Source organism: Carassius carassius, chromosome 38 (genome assembly GCF_963082965.1).
Source record: "Carassius carassius chromosome 38, fCarCar2.1, whole genome shotgun sequence".
Lineage (NCBI taxonomy): Eukaryota > Metazoa > Chordata > Actinopteri > Cypriniformes > Cyprinidae > Carassius > Carassius carassius.
The window spans coordinates 8,651,816-8,669,635 of NC_081792.1; the positions used below are offsets into that span (position 1 = coordinate 8,651,816).

Consider the following 17,820-nt stretch of genomic DNA (forward strand, 5'->3'; position numbering starts at 1 on the left):
AACCAAGGTAGGAGGACACTTACGTGCCGTCTTCATTGCTTCTGTAAAAGACCATGAAGGGATCAGATTTCCCGAAAAAGTCCTTCTTGTCCAATTTGTTGGCACAGAACTGCATGGTTGCACTGTCCTATAAAGAAAACAACAACAATCATTTTAAGGGAAACATTTTAAAATATAACTCAGAATTTATTGAGTTATTATTATAACCACCCATAAAACCTTCACATGGCAAAACATTTTAGATAAATGCAATATATAGGGCAATAAAAATGTTAATGTATATATTTATTATTTTAATTTAAATAACATCATTTTTTATCTGCTATGGGGTGTTGACAGCAGCAACACACAATCTGCATTACAATGCGGGGAGAATAGAACCAAAACACTTTCATCTTATTCATCTGGGTGAACAGGAGGCTCATTACAGCTCTAACAGTGATCTTGTTGAAGCGAACACACAGAAACTAATGAAGTCTGTAAAGCTTTGGGATTTGAGCTCTATTCGGTGATGAAGAGTGCTGGTCTATGATCAGCTTCTGCTTCAACTGTCACTATGAATATAACCATGACTGCCATGTAGAAACAAGTCTAGACCAGCAGTTTCACGCTACGATAATTTTGGATGCGAATAAACTAATGCATGGATTGCCCCTTGAGATCAAATGTAAACCACATTCAGTGCAAAGTTATGTCTACTTCAACTAGAAGCTGGTCATCTAATAAATTATCTTATCCTGTTATTAAATTAGACTGCAAGTTCTGAAGGTTTGAAAGCTTCACAGAGACATAAAGATATTTAATTGTACAAACACTGGCTGAATATCTAATGGCTGTTGTTTGCAGGGGGGGGGGGTTTCTCAATGGAGACATAAGAGTGCTTCCTCAAAAACCCTGGATGATCTATCTATCTATCTATCTATCTATCTATCTATCTATCTATCTATCTATCTATCTATCTATCTATCTATCTATCTATCTATCTATCTATCTATCTATCTATCTATCAGTTATACCTGCAGAAGTTTAGAGAAGATTAATTGATTATATTTTATATTTCATTAACATGAAATACATCAAAAAAGAAAAGTGTTTTGACAGAATTATAGCAGTTACTTATCATTGTACTACAATTTATATATAAATTAAAACATAAAACATATTATTATTGAAAGAGTATAGTATTACATAGTATAGCTTTAGTTGCTTGCTAAACAACAAAAACTGTGTGTAAAAATCAAATTAATGCAAATTATACATCTATGATTTCACATATACACACACACACACAACCAGAGAGAGGACATTGCCTCCTCATTTCAAAAGCTCACAACACCCCACTGGCTGTTTGGTCTCGGCAGTAAGGCTCTTGCAAAACATTTTATAGTTTAAATGCACCCCCCGTGTATAACACCTCTCTGACATAAATTGCAGCTCTTTCTCCCCACCACAGCGCTGCTGCTCATTCTGACCCAGAGGTGTGGCACTGCAGATAGACTGAGCGTGAATGCCAAGTCACTTCATGCTAAAACCTATATGCAATCTCCTAACTATCTCCTGCTTTTGAACGTGATGACCACTATAAAACACACCCAATGTCAAAAATACTTCTTCTGAAATCGAATAAACAGTGTTTTCCTTTGATATCTCAGTGGGGATGTTCTGAAGTGTTAATTTTCTCCTCATAGACCCCAGAAGACAAAAGACAACACATCTGACACCACACGATAGCTTCTCGTGTTTTTTTCTTGTCTGTTATAGCAAAAGCACCTTGTCTTCACTGTAGGCAAACTTTAACTGATTCATACTTTCGTTTCCCATTCATTTAAAATAAATCAGTAAGCCTCTCTATTTGACGGCAGTGGTCAGAGTCTCTGTTCTGTTTTTGATGACTGACACTGTTCAAATGAAAATGTCTGAATTGTCTCAGCTCAGCGCTCGCAGAGCTCCCTGAAAATCAATTTTCACTTTCCCTGGTAGTCTCCCTCTGAGAAAGGATTGGTATTCCCTCAGTTTTAAGAAAGCTTCATAGAGTTGGTTTAAGATTGTAATTTTTCATTGTTACTTGCATATGAACACTGTTACTAAACACCATGTAAATTAGCTCCAGACGCTACCACTACCGAACAAGAGCTTCACACTCACAAATGAGTCAAAGAGAAGAAAGGCTACTAGACTTCTTCAGTAAGTGGACTCGAGAAAAACAGCGGTCAATAAAGCAACACCCACAACAGAGAAAATGAAACAACACACACACACACACACACACACACACACACAAAACTGGTTAAAGCATAAAATTGCTTTCATCGCTAATTCTGTTTTATAACATAAATTATTTATGTTTGAATTTAAAATATTCAATGAGAGATGTAAGGTTGGACTTGATTTCATCCACTGGGATTGGAGGTTGATTCTCCAGGTTTAAACAAATAATCTAACAGTGGGCAAATAAATAATTGTAGTAGTTTTCATAGACAGTATATGATATGATATTTATGATGATAAATATGTATTACCATTTATTACATATATTATTACAAATATATTTATATGTAGAATTTTTACTTTGCCATCACTCAGTAAATCACTACAAATAAATAAATACTGCATAGCACAAGCTATGACTCTGGTTGTGTGTTGAACATAAGCCATCAAAGTTCCTCTTAAACCCTCCACCTCCCAAGCTCAACCTGTCTCGATCTGCTATGAGGTTTATGTTTGCCCATTCATGCAGAAGATGAGTGTATTTGTATCTGTTTGACAGTAGCAAGTCCATATGCTCAGCAGCAGCAGCCTGCATAGCAGATCTAGTCCTCTAAGACCAAATACACTTACACTGTTATATTCATTAACATGCTTATATATGCACACATATATACATAATAAGAGACACTTATTAAGCTTTTTAAGCATTCTTGCTTTTCTTTGATTTGTTCTTGCATTATAGTCTTTATATCAAACACCTAGGCATTTGGTTCAATTTTGTTTCATGTCATTGCATGGTTCAAGTGACCAAAATTCATAAATGGAAATAAATCTGACTATATATACTGTCTACCTTGGATTGTTTCACAGAGTGTAAAGTGTAAATGCAGATAACAGATAAAAATGTTAGGGTAAGATTTTCATTTTTTGGGTAAACTGTCCCTTTAACAGTCAGGCAACATGCTTTAGAAGTGAGTAAAACAACAAATCAAAACCCCAAGCTCTTAAAAGTCCAGTGCATCTACAAGCAACACCCAGTTATCTGCACAGCTCTGGTGTCAGAGCACTAGATCACTCTTAGTAAACAAATTCTGTTGTTACGAGCTCCTCGACCTGCAGAATACTGATGACATGCTAATAGACATTTACTGCTGATGAGTCTGCGTTCACGTTTATCATACACAAAGATGCTCTGCTTTGAGAGAAATTAATCATGCAGTTGCTCTAAAGGCTAATTTTCTGGACTGCTATATTAACTTATCCCGAGGCTGATTTGAAAGCCCTTTCCTCTTTTCCCTCTCTAATCGCCTGTTACTGTCCTCCAAAGTCATTCACCCTTGTTACAACACCCCCAACCCTTGTGTTTCAAGCTGTCCAGATAGCGTGGCATGGCAGATGAGAGCTATCACGTCTCTTCTATCGCCTTCCCATAAAAAGCCCAGTGGCAAATGATGCCTTGGTGCCTTTTTTTCACATGACAACCTTCAGGAATCTACCAGCTGTAGAGGGACATAACACTTTGAGAGCAGCTTTAGGGGTCTCACTAGATATCATCAGTGACTGTCGCTAATATGAGGCTGTATGAATATCCAGCTGAAGCGCAGACACCCTAAAGAGGGCACATGAGAGGGAAGTAAGGGTAGAAAGTGCAGGATGCACTTGGTTTAAAATGCAGTCTCCGCCCACACACCCCCTTTGCAGCTACAAAATAATGCCACTCTGTCTTTGTAATGCCCAAAAGCCTCATAAATGTGTTCTGCATTCCTGGATATAAGGACTATAAAGGGGAAGGAAGTCTGACAGTATCCCTCTGCCAGCTTAAACATATTCTGATCACATCACTGTTCTGCTTCAGGACCCATATTTCACATTAGATATGAAGTGGGGGCCAATGGTTAAAAAAAAAAAAAAACATGATTTGTTTATCCTTTATATATTTTTGCTGTGTTGCAAATTGAGTTAAAAATTCACTGATTTCTGTGATTTGCCTGACGTGACTTATCATGATTAATTGCACCAACATTAAATTTGTAATCACAAATTAAAGTGATCTTATTATACTCACTTAGAAATGTAGAAATTTATTTAAGCTGTCTGTTAGAATACATTTACATGACATTTTACACAATAAAGCATGTCATTTTTCTCTGTATTATCTATGTATATATTTTAATAGCCTAACGTGTAAATTATCAGACTACAGTTTATGGTTTATGATTTACATTTACATTACATTTACATTTAGTCATTTAGCAGACGCTTCTATCCAAACATTTTTTATTAACAACAAAAAAGAACATGACCAATCTTTTAATTTAAATAACATATCATTGCATAAATGCAATGATAAAATAATAATCATAATAATAATCATAATAATTTATATCTTAACACATAAAAACACTTAATATCAACATTTTCAAAAAAAAAAATGTAAGCAAAAAAATTGTCAATATACTTTTTACATAAAATCACTAGTTAAAATGTGTAAGAGCAACTTAATCGTATTATGTGTTTCTGTGGCTTAGTGGCAGAGCATTGCATTAGCAGTGCAAAAGGTTCAATTCCCAGGGAACACACACACTGATAAAAAAATCAAAAGTAGGCAAGGCAAGTTTATTTATATAACACATTTTGTACACAATTGTAATTCAAAGTGCTTTACATAAAATAAAGTAAAATAATCATGAAGGAAAAATGAAACAAGCAATTTAAAAACTTTGAAAATGATTAAAAAATTTACTTATTTTAAATGAATAAAAGAATAGCCTGAATAACAGCTTTGGATAAAAGTTTTCTGCCAAATGTATATTTTGTAATTCTTTTCATTGTTCTACTCCTCAATCATACACTACCTTAATAATTTTGGAAATGTATTAGAACATAGTTTAAGCCTCTAACCCAACAGCCTTTGTCCAACCCTAAAATTTCAAGCTCAGTTTAGTGCGGGGCAGATGTACTAACATGACTTTTCACAGTACAAAACAAGCCTGTGAAATAGCCTGTGGTTTTAATGTCTAAAATTTTGACATCCAGAACAGAACTGGGAAGTGTGCCTGAATAATTTCTCTGGCTCATAATGAAACTGACTTACATTCTGCTCTTGCGATACAGTCAAATCAGATTTACAGCTGAAACAATTAGTCAATTTGGTGTGAAAGTGAGGATAATTCATAAGCAAATGATGCATGTGTGAAGTGAGCTATCAACCCTCAGCAGTCGACTTCCTGGGGTCATTCCGAAAAAGAGGTTATCTGCTAATATTGTCAATCATCTTTGGGCTTTGGCGCTTTTCTACGCTGATTTCTCAATAGAGACAGACAGGACATCAATATTATCAACACTGTCAGTGTCCAATTCTATTCTCTATTCAACACAGGTACAGTAATATTGTGCGATTCTGCAGAAAGACGAACATGGGTCTTTGAACCTGGACACAGTCTTACATTTTCTACCTCAGACCCTCAGAAGCCACACTCTGCAATTCGCTCTAGCATGCTGGATATCAGCTTCTGGGCTAAATCCTGACTGAGTATGATCAATTCTTGCCTTGTTAGTTCTCGGAGTTGATCACAATTTGTGGGTTTCTGCTTGTCCACAGGTTCCCTTTTGAAAAGGAACTCCACACTGTGTCCTCTGGAGGGTGCTGGGGGAACACCTCCAGCGTGAATAAAAAAAACAACAATGAACTTGACATTGGCAGGTGGTAGCCCATGATGTAAACAATAACGTGAGTGCTGGTATAAAAGAGCACCTGTGGAATACATCATCCTCTTCTTGGTCTTCAGGAGATCCATTTGTTTGAAGCTTTAGTGAAAGGCGATATGGAAACATCTGCTAACAAGCACTTCAGGAAGTGTGTTCCCCAGTGTCTGCGTTTTGTGTCACTGGACGATACACACGATATGTGCTTTATTTGTCTTGGAGAAGATCATGCGTGTTCTGCTCTCGAGGGAGCAGAATGCGCGGCTTGCGAGAGCTTCTCTATTAAAAATCTCCATTCACGCCTGTCCCTTTTTTTAAGGGAATTAGTACAAGCGTTGGCGCCTGGTGGTTCGGAACCCACTACAACCGAGGCACAGCGGAGACTGAGATCATGGGGCTAACAGGTCGAGCTGGCAGAGGATTTAAAAAAAGGTATTTCTCTTTCTCATTCTTCTCCCGCCGAAGAGTGCCATCTGCTGGATGTTCTTTCTTTAGGATCATCTGTTCCAGCAGATGAACAGTGCTATTGTAGATTTAAGCTTAGAAGAGTATGATGTGGTTGTTGAGGATGGAAATGAAGCATTGGAACCCTCTCAGCCTCAGAGGTTATGGCGCATGCGACTGAGAGATTAAGTCTTCCTCGGAAACATGAAAAGCTAAAGTCCACTCACAGCAGATTAAATGAGAGTTTTTTGGCTGGCCAGGTACTTCCACTTCCAAAGAGTCTTCTGTTTTTGCCAGACCTGCACACCCAGGTAGAAAAGGTCTTGGAAAAATCCATATTCAGCTTGCGTTCATCTTTTTCACCACACAAATTATGTGAACGTGGACGGATTGCATGAGCACGGATATGCACTGATCCCTCTCATAGAAGAGGCAGTGGCAAACTATGTTTCAGTGGGAGAAACATCGATGTTGAAGACTCTGACCCTGCCGTCAAAGCCTCTGAGAACGGCAGGGCATATGCGCACTACAGATCTTGCTCTCCGGGCACTAACAAACTGCTTTCGCAATTGGTTGTGCAATGGCGGCAATGCTAGCCACGGAGAGACATCTCTGGATTAATCTGGCTGACATCGGCAAGAAAAATACACCATTTATTCTGGATTCGCCAGTCTCACCCTCTGTCTTGATAAATTCAGAGAGGCAAGGGCGCGGTCAGCAGCTTATAAAAAATTTATACCATGCTGTCCTGGGTTTTTGCCTAAAACCTCGGGGGACCCTGGGCCATCTGCGTCTTTGGACTACAAGCAGGATTAGAGGCGAAGTGTGGCAACTCAGGCTCCTCCTCCCCCTGCTGGCAGGAGCAGGACTCAAAAAAGGAAAGATATGAGGAGGAATAGGAAGAATTTGAGGGAGGTAATTGAAGCCATACGTGTGGGTGGTCCGCCTCATGCTAAAGGGAAGTAATAATTCTCCTTTCTCCTTCCTATCCCTCCCACCCCTTGGTTCTGAAGTATTCTCCATGATTCACATCGGTCCCTGAACTGAACCTGTGATGTTTTAGCAGGTTTGTGTAGCTTATGCTTCCTGCTGAGGTTCGGTGAAAGCCTGAATCTGGTAGTGTGGTAGTAGATCCTATGCAGTGACATTTGGCCTTCTCTTGTAAAATAAATAAATAAATAAATAGAGTTCTCTTGAGGCCTCCACTCACCTGAGCTCCAGCTAGATGGTCCGCTCAAATGTGCTCCAGCTAGACTGGGAATCAAGCGTCCAGCCCATTGTAAGGCTGCCTTCACAAAAGGATCTTTATGCTGAGTGGCTTTGGCCTCCTTTCGCTTAAAATAGTCATTCTATTGAGGCCTCTGCTCACCAGAGCTCCAGTTAGACATTGTATTAAGTGTTTGGCCTTCTGTAGGCCGCCTTGATAGTTAGTGTCACTTAGACCACTGGAGCACCAACTCACTGGAGCACCAACTAGATGGTGACATCAAGTTGAGCTGATTTGGCCTCCTCTCACTTAGTCTTTTTGCTGAGGCCTCAGCTCTTCTGAGCTCCAGTTACAATGGTAACATCAAGTGTTCAGTCTCTTTGATGCCGCCATGATGAGTTGTCTTTATTGTCGAGTGGCTTGACCTCCTCTTTTTAGAGATTCTTTCTTTTAAGCCGTCCACTTGCCTGAGGTCCAGCTGGACAGTGCAATCAAGTGTTAGGCATTCTGTAGGCCGCCTTGATAAACTGTCATATGGTTAGGTTGGTTTGGTCTCCTCTTCTTAGAGAGTCATTATGCTGAGGCCTCCGCACACCTGAGCTCAATCTTTATGTTGAGTAGGGCTAGCCTCCTCTTGCTTAGAGAGTATTTCTGCTGATGCCTCCGCTCACCTGAGCTCTAGCTAGACTTGGAATCAAGTGTCCGGCCCATTGTGGGGCCGCCTTGATAAACATTATTTATGTTGAGCAGGTTTGACCTCCTCTCGCTTAGAGACTCATTCTGCTGAGGCTTCCACTCACCTGAGCTCTGGTTAGAAGGTGTAATCAATTGTTTGGCCCTCTCGAGGCCGCCTTGATAAAGTCTTTATGTACCAGGACAGAGTGTTGTTAGGCTTCCTCTTGTGTAAGAGGGTTATTCTGCTGAAGCCTCCGCTCTCCAGAGCTCTGCATAGGCAGTATTAAGGTGTAGGCTCTTTCCTCTGAGCCTCACTAACTGTTTAGTGTTGAGTGTAGCCAGGTCTTCTCTCATTCTGAGAGTCGTTTGCTAGAACTCCACTCTAGAGTTCTAGACTTTGATGTTGGCTAGCTTTAGCTTGCCTGTAGGAGGTTTCCGTCTCTTGCTCTGGCCGCAGGGAATTTGTTGTGGCAGAGATGATGTTCCTTTGAGTCTTTGACTTAGGGAATCCAGTTGTTTGGGCACTCATCCCTAAGCATGATGTCATTGGTATACCGTTCCCCTAGTGCCCTCTAAAGGAAGCAGAATGGAGTTCCCTTTCAAAAGGGAATGTCTCAGGTTACGCATGTAACCATGGTTCCCTGAGAATAGGGAACAAGATGCTGCATCTCTTTGCCATGCTTCAGGCACTCCTGCATCTCCTTCAGACAAAGAAGTGGATGACATTCCACAGGTGTCCTTTTATACCTGCAGTCACGTTATTGTTTATGTCATGGGCTACCACCTGCCAGTGACAAGTTCATTGTAATTTTTTCATTCATGCTTCAGACACTGGTCATGCTGGAGGCGTTCCACTAGCACCCACTAGAGGATGCAGCGTCTCGCTCCCTATTGTCAGGGAACCATGGTTACATGCATAACCTGAGACATTCTCTATGGGATGGAGATCCCGGGAGTTGCCTGGCCAAATTTTTCATGTAATGTTCACTTTTTTTTTTATCACTCTTGCTTTGTGACATGGCACTTCATCATGCTGGAAAATGCACGGGTCATCACCAAACTGCTCATGGATCATTGGAAGAAGGATGTTTTGATAGCATTCTTTATTCATGTCAGTGTTTTGGGGAAGAATTATGAGAGCCCACTTCCTTGGTTAAAAAGCAACCCGACACATGGATTGTTTCAGGATGCTTCACTGTTGGCACAACACAGGACTCATTGTAGTGTTCACCTCTTCTTCTCTGTAAAATCAATTTTCCAGATGTCCCAAACAGTTGTAATGGAGCTTCATAGAAAACAACTTTGCACCAGTCTTCTGCTGTCCAATTCTTGTACTTCCTGCAGAATTTCAGTCTGTCTTTGACATTTTCTTGGAGAAAAGTGGCTTCTTTGCTGCCCTTCTTGACACCAGGCCGTTGTCCAAAAGTCTTGGCTTCATTGTGCCTGCAGAAGCTCTCACACCAACCTCCTGCCATTCCTGAGCAAGCTCTTCACTGGTGGAGACACAATTCTGTAGCTGACTCCTCAGGAGGAGACAGTCCTGGCGCTTGCTGGACACTCTGGGACGTCCTGAACAGTGTTGGGGGTAACGCATTACAAGTAATGCAAGTTACGTAATCAGATTACTTTTTTCAAGTAACTAGTAAAGTAACAGATTACTTTTTAATTTACAAGAGAATATCTGAGTTACTTTTCAAACAAGTAATGCGTTAATTTTTTTTTTCAATTTATTGATTGACAACTCTCCTGTCCCCACATCGAGAAAAAATCTGTTACTGTAGTTCTATAATAAATATGAATATGCATTAATTTATCTCACTCACTCACTCACTAAAAAAAAAAAAAAAAAACACACAGATTCAGTATTCCTCAAAACTAATAAAAATAATGTAACTCAGAATATGCCGCATCTCTGCAACAATTAAATGTTAAACAACACAAATATATTATGCGTTTAATCCAATTTCTTTAAACCAATTTCTTTGCTTCTGACCTTCACTGATCCAGTTCAGCCATACTAATTAGCAAAAATTACTGTAGACAAACATTTATTGCTGAAGCAGGCACGTGCACACATAGACATGAAAGGGGGCTTGAGCACCTGTCCTTTTTATTCCTGGAGAGAAAGTGCCCTTTTTTCTGGGATGCTTTTTTTTTTTTTTTTTTTAAATAATATATATTTCTGTTTGCACACAGCTTCCCTGTCAAACAAATATATTTATTGAAATATAGTATCTAAATATCAGGTCAGGAGTTCTGAAGCGCTCCCTCTCCCTCTCCCCCGATTGTCAAACCCGATTGTATTGCTTCCGCTAAAGAAAATAGTCCGCACCCTCTCTACAGTTAGAATCCTGTGAGTCCATAGCAACGCTCTGTTTTTCATGGCAAAGGTCTGTTATACTCCGCACAGCGGTCTGTTGGTTATAACAGACCGCATTCTACATTGGAAATCAACCAAACCATGTAATAAAATAAGTTAATAAAATAAGCATATATCACCACCAGGTGATATGCTTTAGTTATTTTGTTTATCCTATTTACCTGCATTTCCCTGTCAATTATATGCAAATGTGCGCATTTTAACTAGTTGACACCTAATTTGCATACAGAACATCCCCAGTTATTGACTTACATCAAGAGTCTTTCCCCCTGAAATTTAGAAATCTAAATTGGTGAATTTAGAAGAAATCTACAGATGCAAACAGATGGAGGATACACTCTAAAAAATGTAGTAAATCTGAGTAACTGCATCTGGTACATTAATAAATAAAACTGAGTAGAAATAAGTTAACATTAAACTTTAAAAATAACATTATTTATAAATTAACTATTTAAGTAATTTAACTTTTTTTTATCTCCTCGAAACCTTTATAAAATAGTATTCCATACCACCACAAATACATACATGACATTGGCTTTTATTGAATTTTTACTCAATTATTTTGGTAAGTTTAATTTTAAAGTGTTATGTATTCTGATAACACCAAAATAATTAAAACGATGTAGTGCCTTGTGCAAAAATAAACAAATTATTAGTAAAACACGCCCCTCTGTTTGATGCAGTTGTTTAGGTTATTCTAAATATGAAGAGTTCAGATGAAAAATCCTCTAAGTGCCATCTGAAATTTCCTTCAATAATGATCATTTTTATCAAGCTTGTATGTTTATGTTCACTTATTTCACATTACTGGCAATGAAAATTACCTATTAATTGTCATTTAAGTTAAATTACTGAAATTAAATACGAGCTTGAAAAAAAAAGCTCATAAGAAATTTTCAGATGGCACTTAGAGGCTTTTGCATCTGAACTCTTCATATATACTTGAAACTAGTAGCATAGAAAATGTTTTCAAAACATGCACATTGTGGAATGGTTTCCTTTGCTGCTCTATAAACCTAGTGAATACTAAGGAGACCATGGTTTCTGTGAACTGATTATTTTGTAGACATCTTTTGAAAATGAAACAATTGCTTGAGTTTGAGGAAGATTAAATTAATTAACTTTTTAAATTATTTTTTTTAAAAGGAAGTCAGAGTTGCGTTAATATATATATATATATATATATATATATATATATATATATATATATATATATATATATATATATTTATACTTTTTTGTTTAAAAAAAAAAAAAAACTAATTATGAGAAGTGCCCTTTATTTCACTTGAGCCCCTGCCCCTCAAAATGTCTGTGCACTTCCCTGTGCTGAAGTGTGTTGAAATTTCCTCTTCTGCATTCTGCTGTAAGGAGGTAAATTAATCTGAGGTATATTCATTTCACTTTTGGTGTGAAATGGCTTTTATATTTTGCAAAAACTTTTTTATTTGAAAAACAAACAAGCAAGCCCTGTCCAGATTTAAATGTAATGCAAAAGCAACGTAACACATTACTTACCATAAAAAGTAACGAAGTAACGTAATTAGTTACTTTTTTATGGAGTAAAACAATATTTTAATTCATTACTTTTAAAATTAACTTTCCTCAAGACTGGTCCTGAAGACTTCTTCACTACAGTTTAACCTCTCTCCTTGAAGTTCTTGATCCGGTAAATGGTCCTCTCAGGTATAATATTCTTTGTAGCAATTTCCTTGCATGTGAGGCCCTTTTTAATGCAAAGTGAGGATGGCTGCACGTGTTTCTTTGGAGTTAACCATTGCTAACAAGAACACAATGATTGGAAGCTCTTCTTCTCTCCTTTTATAGCAATCAGTCTGCTCTTACAATCTAATTTGTATGATAGTGATTTTACCTGACTAGTACTCTTTCACATTTTCACTTGTGCTGCTGATATGATTAGTCAATTAATGTTTGCTGGTTATTTTGTGTCAGGACCTTTGTTTTTTTTTGTTTTTTTTTAATAAGTTAAAAGATAATTTATGGTCAATTAAGCTTGTATCAATTATTTCAAATGCATCTGATCACTCTACACAATAATCTTGAAACAATGTCAATGAACACCACAATAGATTAAGCAGCAAACTTGGCAAATTGTGTCCATGACTGTATGTTGGTATTCCTGCTGGTACTGTGCAACTAAATAAAGTGATGCTACTTACTAAAAGGGACACATTACCCAAAATAAAATTTCTGTTTTTATTTACTCCTCGTTATATTGTTGTGAATCTGCATGATTTTGTTTTCTCCGTAAAATGAAAGTCAGTGGGCTCCAAGATTGCTTGGTTCCCAAATTCTTCAAAATATCTTTATTTTATATTGCACATAAGAAACTCATACAGGTTGGAAACAATATGAGGGCAAGTAAATATAGACAGAATTGTCATTTGTGGACTGAACCCCTTAGCTGTTTTATTATTGGATTACATTTTTTTTTACTTGTTTTCTTTCAGTTACACAAGGTTTGTATTTTCTTTTTTGAGCTCATTGATCATAGGCCTCCATGATCTAAGTTTTTGTTCCTCAGTGTTGAAAAAAGTTAACTCAAGCTTATCCATGTCAAATAAAACTGAGGTGCTTAAGCTTGGATGAATGAGGCCTATGACCAACATGTTACAAAAAGAAATGTGAAAAAAGAGAGAAAAATTAGAGTTTTGACCAAATTTGAGGTTTTCATAAAAATTAGTTCATGAAGCCCTTGCCTAGCAATCCTAATGCTGCAAATAGTAATTAAACATCTACAATTAACTTTATTTGTATGTTTTCTATACCTTTTTCTCTGCACTCTTCTTGACGACTGGTGCTTCTGAAGGCTTATTAATGGAGATTGTGAAAATAAAAATAACTCACTTTTAAAAATTTGCTCATTGCGACTCATTTTCACGAATATAATAAAACCTGTGCTAACTGAAAGTTGATAAAAAGATTGAAGCAAATATTTGGCAATAGCAAAGCGAAATAAAGAGAAATTTATGAGCAATGTTTTGCAGGCCAGACATTTTTTTTTTCATGAACACCACAAAATCCCAAAATGTTCAAAATTTAGGAAGTTGCCGTACCCTGCATGAGCAAAGTCTGTTCAGTTAGTTTTAGTCCAGTGCAATTACATTAATATTAACAAAAATCCTCTCTGTTTCAAAATGCCCAGAACACAACATAAAAACAATTTCCTCCTTATTTAGCTTTCATTTAGATAATTTAGAGCAACTTGACTGTATTTGAGCTACTTTATAGTGATTGCAACTTTGCAAATAGAATTCCAAAGTAGCTTGCTACCATAGTTAAAAGCATCATGCTGGAATGAATTCAAGTTTCAAGTTGAGCTTGCTCTCTTTAATGATTTTTGTCAGCCTACAGGAGGAATTAGCATATTTAATTTTGTTTATATTTAAACATAAATGTGTTTGACTGTTTTGGGGTCATACGTTACAAGTAGGGCTTGATTCGTTTAAGATTTCTACTAATTAATCACACAGTCTATGATAAATTACAATTATTCATACAGTAAATATCTTTACAGACTGACAGAAAACAGAAAACTTAATGTAATCAACATATACAGATTTTACATACAGATTTAATACAACAGATTCACATTTTAGGAAATCAAAATGTGTCGAAATTATTATTTTTTTTAACACTGTTGTACAGAGATCTGAAACCACAGGGCAAAAATTGTTTTTGTGAGCCCTTTCTATTGGTATTTCAAATTTATGTTCTCAGAAGGTGTGTACAAATTAAAAGCTCCATTATTATATTTCTTCAAACTTTAATGAGTAAGGGAAAAGCCTTTATTGAGCTGGAGAATTCTTGGCAAATATAGGATTCAGAGCACAGAGGAGGGATTTGGGACAGACATATAACAAGAGTCCTCTCCATTGGATTCATGTTACCTTGAGCTCAAATTAAAGCTTTTGGTTGTGTAAAATACAGGCAGCAGAGCAAAACGATCTAGGGGAGACCGGGGATGGTTGTAACAATTTTGACCTTTCTGTCTATAGCTTGTAGTACTTTGAAGTCAGTGTGTTCAAAATGTGATCCAAACTAGTTACAAGTGTCTGCTATTAAATGACATAGCTATTATCTTTGCAACACAAACAGAAAATGCATGGTTTAGTTTCAAACACGAGGAGTGAAATGTTACAATTCACCCCATAGTCTGGGTTAGTTGTAACATACCCTGGGGTGAGATGTAACATTATGATATCCACCGGGGTGATATGTAACATAATGAAATAAGGATTTTGACAAAAAAAATATTTTGAAAGGTTTTTATTCAACACTGACTTTTCAATATAACTAGTCATAGTAATTACCATTATAAATTGAACTTGAACTCAAAAATTGTTTGTTTGTAAGTGTTAGTATTGGCCATAATAAAATTGAACACTTGAACATTGTGTGTGTGTGTGTGTGTGTGTGTGTGTGTGTTAGTCACCATCAGAATCACAGTGGTGACAGATGTATGGCACTCCTGGAGTGCAGGCTTCGTGGGCCCACAGAGCACAGGTCAAACACTGAACCCAACCTTCTTTTGGCTTTGAGTTTTTGAAGTGTTCCATGCACACAATACAGAAATTTTCTTCAGCATCTGAGGAATCTGTGTCCTGTGGCTTAATGTTATGCAATTTCTGTTTTTTCTTTCTCTGTGTTATCTTAGACAAAGTTGGGTTTCTTTTCATGTAAGCTGAAAACCAGTCTGCTCCAGCCTTTAAAGATTCATCCCATGTCTTTGGATATTTGCACTTATATTTCACAGCAAGCTGATACGCAAGTTCTCTCACCTGTAATTTTAATCACATACAAATTTCAGTATTTTCAATATTTCCCCCATCTATCCATCTCTATATTTTAAACACTGCCACCATTCTAAATTGATGATTTTCTCTGAACTCCTATTATATCCCTATTTCTACTCTTTATTCTACTTACCTCACGTGGACACAGTCCATAAAATGCATCAGCTGCCTCCAACAGATACTCAGTAAGTTGTTTTTCTTGTTCCTCAGTGAAGACCCTCTTTCCACTGTGGTAGCCTACTCTCGGAAGTTCACCTGATCCCTTCTCTTCTAACATCCTCCTCTTTTTACAGAATCTGTACAAGGTTACATGGCAAATACCATACAACTTTGCCACAGATCTTATAGACTTTCCCTTTGTCTCATCTGATGCTTTCCTCAAAATTGTGAGAGAAACCCCTCTGTCTGTCTTTCTCTTCCAAGACCTAGGCATACTGAAATTCAAATAAAACATATATAAATTTAACTAAATTTTCTTGGGGTAGGTTATAACGTTTCATTGTTGTTACAACTAACCCAGAGTCTTGTTGTTACAACTAACCCAGAGTCTTGTTGTTACAACTAACCCAGAGTCATGTAGCCATGAACTAGCTCACCTTACAGCTAACAGGCAAAACATTAGCACTAACAACTTGCATGGAAAATATCTACACAGACAGACAATAAACATAATAAAAGTTTGAGGAGTTTAACTACAAAGCAGAAATTCCCATAACAAAAACAAAAAAAGTAAAAAAAGTTACTTTCATACCTCAAAATTGTTTTTTCCACTCTAACATGTGCTGTGTCTCCAACAGGGCTCTACTTTTTCACATGTGGAATAAGAACTAAACTGAGCATGTGCGAAGTGAATCAGGTGATTTGTAACTAGTTCCTGATTGGACATATTGGAGTTGTTACAACTGACCCGTGTTACAACCATCCCCGGTCTCCCCTACAAATGAACTCTACCATTGAGCCAGAGAGCAGCAGAAAATCATTTTGAAATTGTAATGAAGGTGCTTCACAGGAGCATTGTCCGGTCACAGTCCTAACAAGAGCGCAGTGCACATGATGCGGAACGCTTTAGCATCACAAACTCTTTGCAGTCATATCAAGACACTTCCCCCTCAAACGCGTATGTTACAATTGAGTTGAAATACACTTTATCTTGGTGACTCCACAGTGTCTAAAATCTTTTTTAAAAATGTACTATAAAACAGGGATTCCCTAACATTCTTGTCCTTTGACGTAAAATATTATCTTGAAGTATACTGCAGTTCCTGAGATTTCGGTTGATATTTGCTTGTGTTAATTGATACATAACTCTCCCATCTCAGTGTGTGCATTCAAACGGCGCCACTATGCTAGCGTTTAGCTTAGCAGCATTCACGCCTTAGGATCCAAACAGGGATGAATTTAGAGATGTCCACTATGTTAGCATTTAGCTTAGCACCATTCATTCCTTAGGATCCAAATAGGGATGCATTTAGAAGCTACCAAACACTTCCATGTTTTCCCTATTTAAAGACGCTTACATGAGTAGTTACACGATTAAGTATTTTGACAAAAAATAAGACTTGTTGATTTTCTAAGCGGATAAAAAATGAAACTATAATGTATGGCGGAAGAGCACTTTGCAGCACTTCGACCCTGGTGCAGTAATATCGTCACTCCTGAAAACACCTCACGTTGTTTGTATTGACGGAAGTTAGAAGGAGAGGGGGAGTTTTCAGGATTGATGATATTACTGCGCCGAGGTCGAAGTGGTGTGAAATGCATACAATAGTCATAATTTTTATCCACTTCGCCACTGTTTATTTTGTGTCACCATACTTACTTATGTAACTACTCATGTAACGTCTTTAAATAGGGAAAACATGGAAGTATTTGGTAGCTTCTAAATTCATCCCTATTTGGATCCTAAGGAATGAATGGTGCTAAGCTAAATGCTAACATAGTGGTGCCGCGTGCTAAAGTGATTGAGTGCACACACTGACACGGGAGAGTTATGTATCAACTCATCTAAGTTGAGGGAAGAACATAGTGGAATATGGAAAAACTGGTGTTTTATTGTACACTGTAATGACACTTACCTCTATAATACTGTACTGCATTAAAAAAAGGTTTTATATTAAGTCTGAATTTACCTTTTTTTTATGAGGCAGATGCTCTAAATTGGCAGCCATTGCTTTAATGAGGTCTTTGTTTATTACATGTTGAGCAATGATGATGTGGACTTCATTTCCACATTGCTCTTTGACAGGACATCACACTGACCTGATGGGCCTTTTGTACAATAAATCATCAATTGGTTTCTTTCTCCCGCAGTTTATCATGCTCTGTGTTGACAAATGCTCACGTGCCTCCATGACTTTTTTAAATAAAATCTTATTTTTCTATTT

The 17,820-nt window shown here is 37.4% G+C and overlaps 1 protein-coding gene across 1 annotated transcript in view; it reads right to left on the minus strand.

Annotated features, from left to right (window-relative positions):
- The window catches only part of LOC132119259 (copine-5-like), a 186,791-nt gene that overhangs the window by 49,828 nt on the left and 119,143 nt on the right, over positions 1–17,820 (minus strand). Inside the window, exon 8 of the mRNA XM_059529067.1 lies at positions 24–127. Within this exon, the coding sequence (XP_059385050.1) occupies positions 24–127 (104 nt within the window). The remainder of the gene's footprint in view (positions 1–23; positions 128–17,820) is intronic.